The 18,104-nt window shown below is 36.3% G+C and overlaps 1 protein-coding gene across 1 annotated transcript; it reads right to left on the bottom strand.

Moving 5' to 3' along the window:
- Nucleotides 1-1,185: 1,185 nt before the first annotated feature.
- Nucleotides 1,186-16,864, bottom strand: nat16 (N-acetyltransferase 16). Its single transcript, XM_065248820.1, has 4 exons — nt 16,687-16,864; nt 12,513-12,736; nt 8,340-8,564; nt 1,186-8,228 (listed from the first exon to the last, which is right to left on the bottom strand). Exons 2-4 carry the CDS (start codon nt 12,726-12,728, stop codon nt 7,662-7,664), a joined length of 1,008 nt encoding a protein of 335 aa, XP_065104892.1. The 5' UTR covers nt 12,729-12,736; nt 16,687-16,864; the 3' UTR covers nt 1,186-7,661.
- Nucleotides 16,865-18,104: the final 1,240 nt, after the last annotated feature.

The raw sequence follows: 18,104 nt of genomic DNA, 5'->3' as shown, positions 1-18,104 counted from the left end.
TTGATGCTAAACACCACTAAAACCTTGTTATCATAGGGGAACCATTTTTAGTGTGATATAGCACCTATAAAGAACCATACGGGGTATTATAGCACCACTAATGGTTCTACAGAGCACAATATGGTTTAACACGGGTGCTATAAGTACATGCATGGTTCCCCTATGATTACGGGTCAGTGAACCACTTTTAGTGCTATTTAGCACCGTTTGGTGTACACTCTTAAAAATAAAGGTGCTACAGAAGGTTCTTCACAGCAATGCCATGGAACCACTTTTGGTTCTCCAGAGAAGCTTTCAGTCAAAGGTTCTTAAAGAACCATTTCTTTTATTCCCTTTCATTATCTTTTTTTACTAAAACAGAAAGCTACCGCCAACAATGGTTCTAATATGGCATTGCATCACTTTTTTAAGAGTGTATAAATAGAAAGTTAAAATAAACTTAAATTTGAACAATCACTTCTTGTCTTTGTTTCTGTATTCTTTTGAAGCTCAATGCCCACTGGTGATTATCACTTGTTTGTTATGGGCTGTTTTTTTTTCTTTCTTTTTTTCTTTGTTTGTTTATTGCTAAAAGCAGTACAATATACAGTTAGACACACACAAATATTTCTAACACTAAGTTTTTTAACCATTTTAAAAGATTAACCATTAAAAAATAAAGCATACTTATATGAATACATCAATTCAAAACATCACTTATCTTAGAATGACACATCTAAACAGCTATTTGGATACATTTTGTTCACTGCATTGCAACTATAGTAGGCTAAAAACTCACCAGTCATTTAACAAATCAAATGAAACAACAAATTATTAGTCACAGGTCTTCATATAAAGTTTGTTTTCTGCCATATTGTCTTTCTTGAAAAGGAATCACTGTATTACATCTGTTGCCATTAAATAAGTGCTCGCTATAGTTACTGGTTTACAATGGTCAAGACATATATGCTGACAAAATAATTACTCTTTAAAATGTAAACAAGTTAATATGCACAAGGCGAAGTGATACCTGCAAAAATACAACAAAATGCCTCTTTAACCGAGAATCTCTACAACTTCAGTGAGTTTATTTGTCTTCAATAAAACTGCAGTAATAAAAGCTCCAATTGAACTAGAACAGAAAAACAGATTTCTAAACTACAGGAGTTCCTTTAGCTAAACTGTTGAAGCATGGTGCTACTGTAGGAAAGTCATAGTTTTATTTTCAGTGAACACACAAATTGATAAAAAATGTAATTGTATATCATTAATGCATTGCAAGTCACTTTAGATATAAGCTTATCACAAATGCATTAAATCAAAAATGTTCATCATTAGAATTTCGACTATGTATTGAGTTTATGGGTTGGAAGAGTTTTAAAATAGGGGCTTATCTTCTGGGTATTGACACTTGATTCTGGACAATACATGTGCAGTTTCCTATTAACAATTGTTGTTGAAATTTGTAAAGGCAGATTTAAACGAACTTAAATTAAAGGGAATTAATCCTGAAAATAACTTTTGAAAACTAGTTTATCATCCAGTATTATATTAATTCAGTTGAACATTTAGTTTTGTCCTGTACATCTCTTATCAAAATATTCAAAAATAAAAACAAACACAAAACTACAAATAAAACAACAGCAGCAACAAAAAAGTAATACTACCACAAACAATAACAACTCACAGGTACTCTACATTCTAACAGTGTTAAATGTGTACTGTAATATTGACTTTAAGATGTGACTTGTAACTTTCTAAATATTACAACAAACTGCATGTTAAGATGCTGAAGATAAGTTGTTTGTTAAATACACAAAGGAAGATATATAGAGATGCATACTATCACAATACTAACATATCGCAAGCAAAAATAGAAAAAAGTTCATTGCAGTCTCTAAAAATGTGTCATGTATGTATTTGACTAGTGTTAAAAAACATTTTGACTTACATACCCTGTCTAAACTTACACCGTTTATTTGTCCGTTACCATCAATCACAAATTTGGTTCTAAGTATCGATTAGTACAGGGAAATTGTGCTCAATGTAAACTAGTCACATGCTCAATATAAAGCCCCACCACTCACACAACATGCACATTTCAAAAACCTCTCGTGGATTATAAGGCTTTTAAAAAATTACTGTATTTAAAATAGTTCTGCATCTCTCACAATTTTTGAACATGAAACAGACAATTTAACAAAATACTGAAATACTTTTCCATTACTTGTCACATCACTGCTTGAGAATAAGCAGTCATATTGGGTAATAAAAAAAAAAAAGAAAATTCCTATAATCCAAATGCCTTTATAGCATTTAAACCGTATTCACCCTCTTGATTGACAGTTGGCCAAGAGTCTTCTGGTCTATTGACCCATAACAGATCATTGTCGAAAATTCTACTTGTACAAGACACGAAAGCCAGTTTGTTTTTTGGGCTAATGGGAAGACACAAACTCAATAGCCACTGGTGCATCAAGAGAATGGATGACAAGGACATTCAAACCACCAACTTCTTGAGGTCTACAGAAATCATGGTCCCTGGTTTGCTGATAGTTAATACGTCATTACCTTAAAGCCAGTATCAGACAGGTACAGTGTGGGTTATTCAGACTATGGTCATTAAGTAGGAGTTTTATCACCACTATAGATATCAAGCGAGGAGCGCACACCAATAAAAATATCTATAAATTTGACATTATGCAGATAGGCCTATTTGCTCCAATATAGGAACAATTACAAAAAATATAGTAATCCTCTGAATGACCATGATTGACAAAGCTTTGCACACTGATGTTTTACGAAAATCCCCCAGTGTGCTTTGATATATCTACATATCTACAGTATAAAGTGCAACACATCAGAATAGTTCGATGAATGGTAAATTCAGTATGCTAGACAATTCAAATCTCATCTGACATGTTATGGCATAAAATGCACTTTGCATTGGGATTTCCTTGCAGCAGATTTGTAGATTGAATGTACTAAACAGCATAGTGCATACAGGTGAAAATACCTGTGTTTTAGCCATTGCTGAAAATATTGTTTCTATGAAAAACAACCAGAGGAGAAGCTCTGACAGTGCAAATCAGCAATTCAAATGATATTACCTACAACAGGCTTTAAGTTTAGTTTTCAGTTTTGTAACGTTTGAATAGTGACAAATCTCCCTGGTGGTTTCCCCTTCATTTTCCTTCACAAAACGTTCAATACATAGCCAATTTACTAACACTTTACCATGGGGGGATCATGATGACTTCCTAAGGATTTGTGTGTGAAGAACGGTCACATGTAGCATAGTTTTAGAATCAAACTATAATTTTGTAACGTTGTAGTTAAGGTTAATACTTTATTAAATCCGGATTAGTCCGTTAATTTATTAATCATTCATTTATTCAATACAGGATTATTTGTGCCCCCATAGTGAAGTGTTACCACTGCTTCTAACACATACAAAGCCCTTCATAAACATTACAAAGCAGTCAGTAAAATGACAAAAAAAAAGAATAAATAAATACATACATAAAATACAGTTAAAATATAAAAATTAGAAATACACACTGAGCAGCAATGTGGCAAAAGACATTAGCATGACAGGGTTTGAACTGGCTATTCTTATTTTAACCCCACCTGCTCACTCTTTCCATGTGACCCTCTCTGTAGTGTCAAGCTGAAGCAGATCAGATGGAAAGTAAAGGGTGTCTGGGGCTGAACCCTTGTTCTGCGCAAGATGACACCCTTTGTATTCAGTGTCCCTTACTTGGAAACAAGCCCTGAAACCCTAACTGGCCCACGGTCATACAAGATAACAAGTCTCTATTAGCTTTCTTAGGTCTTAACACTTGTGCTTCAGTGCTGAATCTGAAAAAACCAAGCAATGTGCAACTAAGATATCATAAAGAGTATACAGTAGGACACATCCTGTTCAGTAGGGGTGTGACGAGGTCTCGTGCCACATTTACATGATTTAATGTCTGCATGTTCTTGTTCAAGAATTACAGTGGCTGTATCATTTCTATTGTAAGGAAGTGGACAAACATTCATTGTTTGGACAAAAGTACGCATTTTCTGAATCTAAAATAAAAGCAAAAATAACAATCGTGAGTCCAGTGGCGCCCTCTGCAGGCATTTGTTATAATACATAAAGCAGTTTTTTTTGTTTAATAAAACAACGTGTTTACACATTTGAAAGTTATTGCTTACTTGAATCAATTTTAATTACCAAAAAATATCAAATTAATTTATTATCAAAGACAGCTAGTGACAGTCCTAGATTAGTTAAAGGTGCAGTGTGTAAATTTTAGCGGCATCTAGTGGTGAGGCTTCAAATTGCGCCCAACTTCTCAGTCCACCCTCGCTTTTGAAACGCATAGAGGCGCTACGCTAGCCAAACACACCATCATCAGAGACAACTTGGTAAACAAAGTTTGTCCTTTAAGGGCTTCTGTAGAAAAATGGTGGCACAAAATGGCGACTTCCATGTAAGAGGACCCTCGGTGCATATAGATAAAAACGGCTCATTTTAGTCTATTATGAAAGGTCTTTATACACCACTGATAATATTTTTATGTATATTATATTGCATTTCTGTCAAGGGAATCTTCTAAAAGTTACACACTGCACCTTTAAAACATTTCAAAACGATTAGCACAAGTGTCTCGTCACATCCCTAATGTTCAGTCTTATTTGGTCTATCTATGTTATATCCTCCTACATTACATTTCTGCAAGGTCTCTTGCTAAAAATGATCTTCCTTTTGTCACAAATAAGGCGCTGTAGATAATTCCAAGAACAAATATATATTTTTTCATTGTAATTTTTATAATACAAAATGAATGTTTACTAATTTTTGGAGTGGTAACGTGATCTGGGTCACATGTCCTCGCCTCATCACCTATTCCTAGAATAGCCCTGGCTCAATCTCTCATCTCCCTGTGCAACCTGTCTCATTTTTCCATTCCAGAAAAAGATAGTGAAAAGCCACTTCATAATTGAAAGTAATGTCAGTGTAACAATCAGGTGGTCACATTCTTCTAACCTTTTATAGACTTCTGGCCCTGGCACTGGAACGTCTGTCATTTATAGGGTTATGACCTCCTGCACAGTTTAAAAAGGCAATTAGATGTTAAAAGTGCTTAAAAGGAAAGTGGAGTTTAACAAAAAATTATTCTTCTATGATAACTGAATTACCATGTCATTCACATTATTGTTGAAAAAAACAGTGATGAAAGGAGAGTAACATCTAAACATAGAGCATAAAACCTTCTACCACTAATGTAAATTGAAATAGCACATTTAAATCTAAATACACGGCACCGTGTAAAAAAAATGCATACCACATACATTCGGGGTCTCTAGTCTGTCATATCTAATTATCATGTGTGCTTTAAGAGGGAAAAGGTTCATCCAAAACCAAGGACAGAAACTTGACTCTAACATAATTTGTAGTTCACACCTTGTAGGCCAATATACACAGATTGGAGTTACTAATGGTGAAAAAAAATAAAAAATTGAGCTTGTGCTTTAGCCATATCTTTTAAAACTCATTTTGATCATTTCCTCTAAAAGCACATGGCAGACATGAAAGATTGTGAGATTTCAGCCATCAAAGTCTTTTAACACAGGTCCCCTCTTGCTTACAACAACAACAACAAAAAAAACAAAAAAACTCAAACAAATAAATAAAAATAATATCTATATATACACCTATACATAGTATATGCATATATCCACATATATTCAGTAGTTATGCCATAGCAATAATTGGGCCATAAGTATTCCTGACTTTCATTTCCCAGGCTGACAAAAGGCTGCCTGCTACTCATTGCAATTCAGTCACACAAACGTCCAACATGCAGATGTCCAAATGAAGGAGACAGCCTCCTTTACATCAGCAGATGATGACAGTTCATAAATCAAAGCAATGTTAAGCAAAAAAACAGATAAATTATTAGTTATACAGAAAATCAGGATTTTTGTAAATTGCTTGGTTAGTTGACACAGATTCTCATTTTTCAAACCTGGCTTATCGTTGTAGGTGGACTTTGTGAGAACTGCAAAAGTTATTTGCATGATAGATTTTATACATAAAAATTGCATTTGCTCGTAGGTGCTGTGTGTTTGTTATAAATCAGGGATAAAACAAACAGCACACTGGGTTGGGAAAAGAAAGTAAATATGTGTCTGTTGATTTTTGATTTCTTCTCTTCTTCATCTGGGTTGGTAATATTTTGCCTTTTTTCTGTCTTCCCTCCCTTCCGCTTTAACTAGACAAGGCCAAAAGGAGGTAATATGTGTCCTGTATCTTCTTTTTCATGAAAATGAGCATTTCATATGTTCTTTTCCATTGGGTTTCACACACTTCACTTTCCCTGTCTTACTAGGTGTTTTTTTTTCTCAGAAGCATGTCCAGAAAATGAAGTTTTTGCTTTTGTGATTCCATGACTAAATCTCAGAAAAATTTAGAAAGCAATATTTTGGTATATATATTCATAAACTGAAAGCTTGCCTTCCAATGTTTCTAGATGATGTCGTTTGTTGGGGAAAAGTACGTTTTAATTTCACTGTAGGTTGAAGCATTGCATATAAATTATCTCTATTTTTTTAATCTAGAAAAACATTTACACAAACATGTATTTATATATATATTGTATATGTACCTTATTATATTTCCTGTCATTTCGATTAAATATTATTTTCAAATGTTATCCTGTCACTTAAACCGTACCAGTAAGTTAAAAATTAATTTACAAATAAAATATAAATTAAAGAAAAAATATTTCGTGTTTTACTATTAGTTTCTTATCATATCTAACTGAATGTACAACTAGCAATATTCAAGTGTGTTATTAAAACTGACACTTTGCACAACAGTTAGATACAAACACTGACACAACAAAATAAGTTCAAGTACTTAAAGAAGCAAAAATCTGAGACTGTAATCTAAACATATAAGCTGAATGGTCTTTTCAGACACATATATTTAGGTACTTAGTTTAAACACCGCAAAATACGTTTAGAGGAAATGTTATAAACGACTGCAATTTTTCTGAGGAGCATATCAGAAAAATGATCAGCAAAGATGTTTATTCTAAAATTACTTCCCCTGAGGAAACCTAGTCATTTCAAAGAGGTTTAAAGATCTGAATATGTGATGGTCTGTCGGTTTACAATTCAATTTGATTTCCTCTAAATATTAGCAGCTACAGTGCTATTTTTAAAAGCAACATACACTAAATTCAGATCGTATTTTTTTGATCATAAAGTGCCCTAAAGATTGTGCAGTCTTCTTTGCATCTTAGCATAAGTAAATATGCGTTCACTGTCAGTGATGCTAACAGAAATGGTAGGGCCTGGGAGAAGTTTGGGTCCTTATTTAATGTTATTGCTCCCCTCATTTACAGGGGCAATTCTCCCCCCGTCGGTCTTCACAGTACTGCAAATGCTACCCTTAACAAACGTCTACAGTGTTTGACTGCACTCTAATTATTGATAAACAAAATCCTATAATTAATTTAAACTAATTAAAATTACCGAATCGCCAAATCTAAAGTTTTAATTGGTTTATCTTGGAAGGTTGATTTTTTTTAGATTCCTATTTGAAGGAGATTTTTTAAGTTTGGTGTCTAATTTTAATGGGAGAAGGTTTGTGATGCTCCTAACCCTTCGCTGTTATCCTTCAACTAAATAACATCCGACTCCACAACGCACTGCTCTGTGTATTCTTTCACCAGCTCCACTTTAAGGGTCTCCCTAAGGAAATCGGCCATAGGCTTCCACAGTGCAGGTTCCAGGAACACCTGACACATAACATAACCGTTCAATACGCTAGTGTGGCACCTTAGGTGGCACAGGAGCTGTTGTGTGGCCAGCCCTAAGTCTTTGCCGAACATATCGATGTTGAGGTAGTACCAGTCATCGCCGATTGGCACAGGGAATGGGAAGGTGCACAGGCTGGCCATGGTTGGGTGCCTGGCATCATCAACCATCCAATCAATGTTCTTCTTCATCAGGATGGCCATGTTGCTTGGAAGAGGCTTGAAGGGCTGCCAGTCTTGAACGATGGTGGCATTGGGGAGGACGTCCTGCATTAAAACATCGCTTAGGAAGAGCTGATGCACCTCCGCAGGCTCCAAACGGACTGGGATGTTTGTGGGGAACAGACCGTTCCCTGCAATACTTATATTAGACCCAAGATCAGCAAGGCGTAATTTTAGGTCTTCAGCTCGGAAACGCACCAGGAGGATTCCCTTTGCATTGAATTAGGTAACAGAATGAAAACAATGTGGCTTTAGCGATCAAACCTTTTTTTTTTTCAAAACCAAGTGTATTGTGTACTGGGCTTTTTATATGGTTCTTACCTGTTTGGTGATGAGTCGGTACTTCTGGAAGTCTTTCGGCCCCAGTTGGTCATCTCTGGTCAATCGGCAGAATTTAACGTCAGGGAACTTTGACTTAACCAGCTGAGAACAAAACCGGAGAAGCACCCCTGCGACGCCTTTCCCCCTTTCCTGTGGGGCAACGCGAAGTCCTTCCACCAGCATGGTCTCGCCATCATCAATAACACATGCTGACTCCAGCGCAATCTGAAAAATGTGGTCACATATATTCATAAATACACGTTTTTGCAGTGTTGAGCATCACAGTGTCTATTGAGCGTCCATCAGATGCGTTTTAATGAATCACCAGGACAGTCCGCTAAACACTCCTGTGTTTAGATAAAAGTGCACGCTGACACTTTCATCATCAACCACAAAGTTATAAGTTATCGCTATTTGATCGCTTCCTGTGTACAATTTATTCACAGTTTGAATTATCATTTTGTTTATCACGCCACAACTAATTATCCTTAAACACTTATCATCTTATTTTGTCTGTGTTAAAAAATGGGGAATACTATTCTGTTATTTGACATTAATAATCATGACTACAGTATGAAGGGCAATAATCCAACTATGATTTTTCTTTTACCCTTGCTCTGTTGAATGAGCACTATATTTTCGTTATATAGTCACATATTTTTTTATTATTTCTTCGTGATATTATCACGAATTCCCGAGTTTTATGGTGATCGTATAACAAATTCCTGTTTTCGTGTGATTATCACGTATTGGTTTCTCAACTGTTTTGTCCTATTTTCTTACCATTGCCACTTCAGTTTAGGGTTAGATTTACATTAAATGACATCCCTACCCAAACCCAACTCTAACCCCAACGCCAGGCGACATATACAAAAATAAATCAGAAAAAATAGTATTAACCAATGTATAAAGTGACATTCTAATGCAAGCACCAAATCGAACCCTAAACCGAAGTGACAATGGTTTAAAAATATGTAACCAATACGTGATAATCGCACGAAAACAGGAATTCGTTATACGATCACGAAAAAAACGCAGAAATTCGTGATAATATCACGAAAAAGAATTTTAAAAAAATTACGTGACTATATCACGAAACTTTGTGAGACTGAGTAGATATTTATTATATTTTATATGCTATTCTGAGGGATCTTCTGATGTTGCTTTGCTTCATCATGTATAGACCGTTTCAGCAGTAACCACATAAACAAGCGGGTGTCGCGGTCCGCACGTAACTTCCGGTAAACTCCGCTAAGAATAAACAAAGTTCTTTAAACGTAGTTTATTTATATAACAAGCAAAAAAAACAAAAAAACACATAGATTACCTAGGAAACCAAAACATTTGTTATTTTCGACGAGGCATTCGTTCAAGAGATCAGTTTAGTAAATAGTCAGACCATTAAAAAAACGAAACCGGAAGTAAAGTTCGGATCCAGACGTGTATCACGTGCGTACGATGAAACCGTCTATATGCTTATATGTATGTAATAATTTTATTATTGATTCATTTTTATTTAATTATAAGATGTTCCCAATAACTTAAAATGGTTTAAGTTGTTTGTATAAAAGAGGGGGTGGAATATGTTGCCCAATTTGTCAAATCATGATACTTTCATTTTTCAATCTATAATATTTAATATATAAAATACTTTGTTTTAAAAATAGATAAAAACTTATGCCACATAAATAATATGGCTTTAAATAGACAGTGTGCTCCGTAAATGGTGACCGGTATCAGCCAATACTTTCAGTAATCGGTCCCAATAATCATGATTGGAGCACACTTAGCAAATTACCTCAAAAAATTACAAAAGTGATTCGAAAGCAGTATTCTTGCAATAGTTTTATGTCATACATCGATCAATCTGCGCATTGTCGCATGTGGAAGTATGCGGAAGTAGTAAAGTCTAGCATGCCACTTTAATGGTGGCTTCCAGGACCGGGTCTACAGGGGGGCCAGGGAGCATTGCCCCCCAGATTTTCCCTCTGCCACCTAAAAAAATCTTCCAACCATTACAAAAATGGAGTGTCTATTTACACAAGTAGCACCCCTTGTTGGCAAATGCTATTTATAGTAGCTCCCACCCACTGATGTCTGGGTATCTTGCACAAAGCATGGAGGTCTCTTCAGCAGTATTTAACTTACAGGAAAAATACTACTATTCTCTACGGCGGTAACTTAAAGAAAACACATCTTTAAAATATATATCAGAAAATTATGCAATTCACTATTACATAAACGTAATAACACAACACATATTAATATAAAACCATTATATTTATAGTAAAACATTCCTAAAATAACCTCTAATCCTTTCTTAGACTCACCTCTTTAATTATTCAAATACCACAGCCAATGGCAAGTCTCCAGGAGCTTTTAATATGTTTGCTTTGGACGTAGTTCTGTTTATTAAAATGCAGCTTGGTTGTAGCATGATAAATAGTAGCTATAAATTATAAAGATGGTTATACAGTAAATATAGTATTGTAACAGCTGCACATCGTTTGCATTTTTAAAATCCAATTTTGGTGGTTTTGACATAATCGTCAACTCATTCAGCTCGCATCTGAGAAAAAAAAATGTAAGTTAAGGAGGAGCTTTCACTCAGTAAGGTCTTCGTAAGGTAAAAAGTGGTGTTTTATAATGTTACATTGTATTATAATATCTCATTTGCTGTGTTGTGAACAAAGTAGTGTGATTTATCTTTGGACCCGTTGCAACACACACTTAAACAGGCAAACAGGATAACCTTTTGACAAATTTGTCATGCATGTCAAATTGCTTCCATGATGATCTCATCAATAGATTATTTAAAGCATTGTGCTTTGTGGTGATATTTGAGCATGGTTGCTGCAGCAGCATGTATGATAGGGTCAGGAATTGATGAAAATATGGCCTATGGCACTGTCACATTGAGGTAGTAAGATTGAGTCTGCCATACCTTAGCTTTAGGTGAATTGACGCATATTGAACATTGTTAACGCATTATCATATCTATACAATGTTGTATAAAAACTTTTATAATTCGGTCTGGGGCAACTGGTACTCTGAAAAAGTCTCCTATAGCCTTTTATTTCCTCTGCGTTTGCCGACATTGATAACACACAGAATGTATTTTTGTTTGAGGAAGAGACAAATAAAGTTAAACCTTCAGATCTGTTTTATTAACATTTTACATTGAGTGTCATGGCTGCCCACCCAAAATTTCTGGATGCCCCCAGTCCAACAAGCCTAGTAGCAGGCCTGGTGGCTTCAATCAAGTCAAACTATTCACTTACATTACAATGTTACGGTTATTAAACTTTATTTCATTACATCATCCATGAACAGGATTTGTGAGTCCTGTCAGATCGATTCCCACACTCTAAATATAAAGGGTGCTAAATAGCACCACTATAGCACCCAAGCGTGCCGCACAAGCCCTGAAAAGTGAAGCCAAAACGTCTCAATCTCCCCCCAGTGACTGGTCCCAGTATAGGTCATAAACCCCGCCTCCCCATGTTATTCAATGGGACTTGAGACCAACTAAAAAATTTAATTACACTTCAAATTATCTTTTTTATCACGCTGATGTAAATTCAAATGTTTGTTTTTAAAATAAGTTTGTATTTAGTTAGTTATTTAATTATATAAAAACTGTGGTGTCACGTCATGATTGACAGCTGTGATATCGTGTGATATGCGCATTCTGCGAGAGCGAGGGCGGGGTCTTGATTTCGCGGCTTTACTTCCTGCTCACTACTGTGCAGGACTGGTCCCGAAATAGCTACTGCGCAGACTCAAGACCCAAGATGTCAGCGCCATATCGGGACCCTGGCAGCTTCACTTTTCACCAATGGAAGAGAGCGAACAGGCGTCGTCCATCTTTTTTTACAGTCTATGATAACACCAGATATGGTTCTACACCGGTGCTACACAGGTACTTCATCGGTGCTATATGGCACTTAAAATGGTTCCTCTATGATTACGAGCCAAGAACCACTTTTAGTGCTATTTGTTTTTAGAGTGTTTCAACATTGAAGGTGAAGATTACAACTCTCGTCGTTCCACGCTCAAGCTGCAGCCGGTGACGTTGTTGTTTAGCGACCTCTAGCGGTGAAAATTACATATTGTGCTATAGAAATTAAACACAAACTGCAAAACCTTTATAACATCAGTCCGTTGTCTTACCACTTTGCCTTGTTTGTGAGCCAAAATGACAACGCGATTGCTCTCTGAAAGCCAATCTTGATAGCGGGAGGGCAGATAGTCCAAGCCACCATAGATGTCCTTACTCATGGCCATGATGTCATCAAAGTCTTCCTCTGTTGCCACAGTGAACTGTAGGCCAGTCTGAGGAGGAACCTCAGGGAGCTGAGAGCAAGGCAGGATATTTTCAATCTTCATCCTTGAAGCTGTAGACAAAGTCAATCATGAAATCAGATTTACTATGAAATTCTAGTGCGAACAAGTGCATCATGTTTCAAGATACATTTCAAAATAAGGGTTACTAATAATTGTTTTTTTCCTCTGTAGTGGAACAATGGTTTTGATATGGTATTATGTGACAAGGATGTCCAACATAGACACTAATTGACAAAAATAAAAATAATTTAAGGGTCCTTATCAGCTTAATACAGAACAGTTACTTCCAGGCCAAAGCAAGATTTTGTGCTTAATGTCGCAGTGTTTATCTTCCTGTGCCAACACGCTGGCAGGTTGGCATCAATAGTGGCAACTTGTAACCATGCCCAAATGTTAGACACCCACCCCTCTGTCAACACACATACACACATCTCCACCTCCTATTGGCAGAACCCTTAATCCCTTATTTAATTCTCACTGAACAGCACTGCCCTGGTTCCCAGAGGAAAATGCGAACATTTTTTTAAAGAGACTCTGTGAAATAGCAGGGAAGGTGAAGCGGATGGGTAGGCAGATGTGTGCAGGCACGCATACAAGGGTATGCGTAGTGAGTGTCCGGGTATTGAAAGGCTGAAATCTGTGCAGTGGGGGCAACACTGTGAACAAGTCACAGAGTAAACATTGTTTGCACCCCCTTGGGCCCATACTGGTATTGAAAGCCCTGGTACTTTTCCACTGGTGCAGGACTGTAATGGGAAAAACCTCTGAAAGCTTACTTGGGTTTGGCAAACATTTGGGCAGTGCTTTGTGAGCCTGTGACAAGAATTATTCATTCATGGTTCATTTGCCTATTGCTATACGACATTTGATTTTCAAATTTCCACTTGACCATCTCAGTCTTTCATTTGTCCTTCCATTTGTAATGAGTTCACTTAAACTGAACTGCTTTTCCATTGGGCTGAATCAATGTTTTCCCTAGTTCTGACTAAACAAATAGAGAGAAGTGTATGTTAAGGTAATGCTTTCTCTTAATTAACTACAAGTTTGTTATAGAAATGGTATGTTTTGTTATAGAAATTGTAATAAATAAGTGCCCTTAGGCAGAATTGTTACATCAAAAATGAAATCAAACCAATGAAATCATCGTTGTATATATTCATCGAAAAGACTGTGATTGTGAAAACATATAACATCAGAAAGAAAAAGTTATCTTGATTAATAATCAAGTAAAAAATAATCAGATTGTAAATCATAATGACCCAAGTGAGGAAGTTGATATAAAACTGATAAGATCTGTCTCGACTCTCCGCCAAGTTATACTGTATCTGATAACACAGCCATCTCACAGACCAGGGTTGACTTGTGGCTAAAGATCTTGGATGATAATACTGAAAGGTTGTAAGTTCAAATACTGCAAGAGGTGACTGTATGAGCTCAAGGCCACTGTAGCAGGAAACCTGACCTTAGTTACTAACAAAACCTGATATCCAACAAACATGCACTATTCAAGCTGTTGGACAACCCATATATTTTTGAATATTAAAGAAATATTTTCCATGTTTCACCAAGATGAATACATTGTTTTCCTGTGATTTCGCCATTATGACTGGTATGCTTTACTGCATTAGTGTGTGACCTTACCAAGGGTTAAATGCCACAGCTACAAACTTTCACATTAACACCCAATTATAGATGAGTGAAAAACTGAAGCAGTGTTACTTCCTTACATTTCAGACTCTGTCTTTAAATAAATACTGATAAGTTATTTTTGGTTTGTGTGTGTGAACACAAAATGTTCTTCAGTAACTGTAAAAATCAGTTTAAAGGAATCATGCAATGGTTAAAAATAGACACTCTTAACACATGTTAATCAACTGAAGGTTTGGTTTTGGGGGAATAAGGGTTTGTTATAAAAACAAACAGGGCTCTCTAGAGTGCTTACGTAAATGGAAGGGAACATACAGTACGTGTTTTGTCACCTGTCCCTTTATGGTAAATCCCTGGTAGCCGTCATCTTTACCCCAGAGTGTTTGGTATAAAAATGACCAAAACAAAATTCAGTTCTGTCTGCAATTAAACAATCAGTGTAATACATTCAATGTTTTATGAAATTAGTCCTGTTAAATGATAACTGTATTTTTATACGCATCCTTTTCTCAGCACTTTGCTTGGAATAGAAATGACACACGTTCATTTAAATTTTTAACAGAAATGTAAAAAAAATTATATGATCATAAAAGCAAAACTGGATCTTGATAAACAAGCTTAAAATACAAAGTGGATCGGATATTTTAGGTTAACTATCCTCATGCATTATATAAGACAAATAAGCCATCCCAGTAAATGAATTTGCTGCAACCCAATTTTCTCATCTGTCCTTTTATTCCTCCATGTTCTTTTCTCCTTCTCAACCTATCTTTATCTATAGGACAAATGATAGCATTTCATCAAATCCTATCTATTTGTTCATATAATTTCATTAGAGCAGATGATGTCAGTTTCCCCTTTTTCACCTATGCAAGCAAACATTATGCATCAAATACAATCACATATTATATGTAATGTAAATTATACTGTAGATTTATAAATTAACCAATAGCTGTGCATAATGAGTATGGCAATGCATACTGTACACAAGAAATTTTGGTGTCATTTTGGTGTCTCATGACAGTATAAAATCAATATGATACAGCAGCTATTTATGTCATTTTATTACCTGTAAAGTTAAATAAGCATGACAAGAGAATATCTGAATAAGAACACATAAATAATGCATTCTTCATAATAATGAAATAACCTTATTATGTAACCTTTTCTCATTAAATCCATATATTTCTGGGGTCTTTAAAGCATATTAAGTATACAGCAGCATCATCAAAAACCCAAACCAGGATAAAACGAGCCAAACATGACACTGGCACCACTGCAGCAGCTTGCCTGCTACACAACATGTCCATTATTAATAGGGCATGCCATATGTTTTCCCTACTTCTCGTGGTTGATTTAGTCAAGTACACTAGAGCTATGGTATGTCAGCATGGTCATTTACATGCCAAGGGAAAATTCCAACGATATGTGCCTACTTCACTCCCACTTCCGACACGAACGCATAAACTCGTTTGGAAAGAACACTGCGTCCCTTAATCACAAATTCAAGCACAAACTGCGAACTTTAAAACTGACAGAAATTACCTCAAATATTTCATGATGTCATAAATGAACATGTATTTTTTTAAGAATGATTAGATATAATATACGCGATATAAAATCGTTTTGTATTTAAGCATCTTCAAAGTCATAGCTGTAAGGAGCTCAGCATCACTGCAACACGACCCATCCATTCGCCCCGCCCCCACTCCAATTGTACTGTTACGCTCCATCATCCCCTTAAGCCTTTTGAAACGATCTAACCTAGTCAAATACATTTTCCTCTTTTGGTGTCATTTATTCAGCCGGTCGATTCTTAAAATGTTCAAGTTTAATAATACATAGCAAAAGCCTTTTTTTGTGTGTGAAATAATGAAAAGCATTTTGTACATTGTGCAATGCGTTGACACGCGTTGACAAGCCAGTAGGCAATGGATTAGACTCAATGGCTCTATATATAAACCAGTAGGCCACCCATTTCATTCATTCCCTTGATTTTCTTTTTCGTACCGGCATTCTGGATTCGGTGGGAATCGTCGCATGCACAGAAAATCGTAATGTAGAAATGTTATGAAACAAGAATGGCAACATGTAAGCAAAAATAACGGGGACTCTCAAGCGAATGTCTTAAATTTGATTAACGCTTTTTCCTCTAAGATGTATTTTAATGTGGATCGAACAAAATGTCCGTGCTACTCGAAATATTGTTAGAAGGACAATATTAATGATGTTAATGACACACTGAAAATGTGATGATCTAAGTACAATGAAGCGCGTCGAGCACCTTACCATAGTCTGCACGAGTAAAAACCCAATCTTAACCATCGGTGTGACAGTGTGAATTTTTACTCACCTCTACGTCTTTGCCGGACCCGTGAAGGATACAGAGGTCAAACTGACAGATGCTGTATAGATGTAAGGTTTCGGTGCACTGCGGTTTGATTAAAGACTGAATATTTAGAAAATGCCGGTTCAGACTTAGAATATATGAGGTGTGAGGTCACTATAAAGCCCCTCCCAGAAATCTCATTCCCATCCCCCAGTAGTGAGCAGTGAAGTATGCCAGTGCCTAAACCGTCTCTCTCTCTCTCTCTCTCTCTCTCTCTCTCTCTCTCTCTCTCTCTCTCTCTCTCTCTCTCTCTCTCTCTCTCTCTCTCTCTCTCTCTCTCTCTCTCTCTCTCTCTCTCTCTCTCTCTCTCTCTCTCTCTCTCTCTCTCTCTCTCTCTCTCTCTCTCTCTCTCAACACAAGTGCGGTTCTGTTGACTCAGTGCTTGTTCTGCTACCCATGGCTTTTGCAGCATAGTTACTGTATATCTGCACAGGTGTTCGCACAGGTGCAGAAATTGATGACCCCTATGTAGATATATATAGGGTTAAATATATATATATAGGGGTCATCAATTTCTGACACCAACATTTGAATTGGGATTCAAAAAAGTTCATAAAATTTGTCCTAAGGCAAGAACACTGTATATTACTTTGTACCCTCATTTTAGGTAAATCGTGAGCAAGTTTTACTGATTCCTCTAGCAATAAAATTTATTTTCAGTTAACTACTGTTATAGAGAGAGAAATGTCTCTTGTTTCTGTACATGTGTAGTTTATGTACATGAAGATATAGGATAAGGTACAAGTCTCTTTATGTAAGTATTGTATGAGAATGTTTTGGTTATGTATGTTACCTGGCTTGCTTGGAGGGGAAAGAAACTGTTTTATGTTTAATGACACTATGGGGAGTACTTCTGCCGCATGCCACTGTCTGAGCACCCAGGATCCACCCAGGAGGACCTGTGCAAATGGGGTTGAAGCCAATTCCAAACGATAAAGTCTTATAAATGTGTGCAGAGAGCTCTAACCTATCACAACACAAGTGTCCGGCACACCCTATAGCACCTTAAAGCACGTGTGCACCTGGTATTAAAGGGATGGTTCACCAAATATGAAAATTTTGTCATCGTTTTCCCACTCTCATGTTGTTATAAATCTGTATTACTTTCTTTGTTCTGATAAACACGAAGGAAGATTTTGAGGAATGTTTGTAACCAAACCGTTCGTGAGTCCCATTCACTTCAGTTGAAACCTTCGGATTCATCAGAACAAATAAATGTATACAGGTTTGTAAGAACTTTCCCTTTAAGTTGCATTTCGTTCGATCTGATCACAAGTGGATGAGAGAGGTGTATGTTCACACACACTTTTTTGTCCACTTTCGACGGCTTCTGTTCTGATTACTTTAAAGGAATGTCTATTGGCGAGTCGATCTGCTTTTGT

The sequence above is a fragment of the Paramisgurnus dabryanus genome, chromosome 2, assembly GCF_030506205.2.
Source record: "Paramisgurnus dabryanus chromosome 2, PD_genome_1.1, whole genome shotgun sequence".
NCBI lineage: Eukaryota > Metazoa > Chordata > Actinopteri > Cypriniformes > Cobitidae > Paramisgurnus > Paramisgurnus dabryanus.
Note: the sequence above shows the minus strand (reverse complement) of the source record. Positions and strands in the feature narration are given on the sequence as shown.

Excerpts from the sequence above, each read along its gene's own strand:
- nat16 (XM_065248820.1), bottom strand. The coding sequence starts at position 12,728 with ATGAAGATTGAAAATATCCTGCCTTGCTCTCAGCTCCCTGAGGTTCCT. Across the intron at positions 8,565-12,512 it reads CTCACAAACAAGGCAAAGTG|ATTGCGCTGGAGTCAGCATG; the intron begins GTAAGACAACGG and ends CACATTTTTCAG. Across the intron at positions 8,229-8,339 it reads ACCGACTCATCACCAAACAG|GGAATCCTCCTGGTGCGTTT; the intron begins GTAAGAACCATA and ends TTCAATGCAAAG.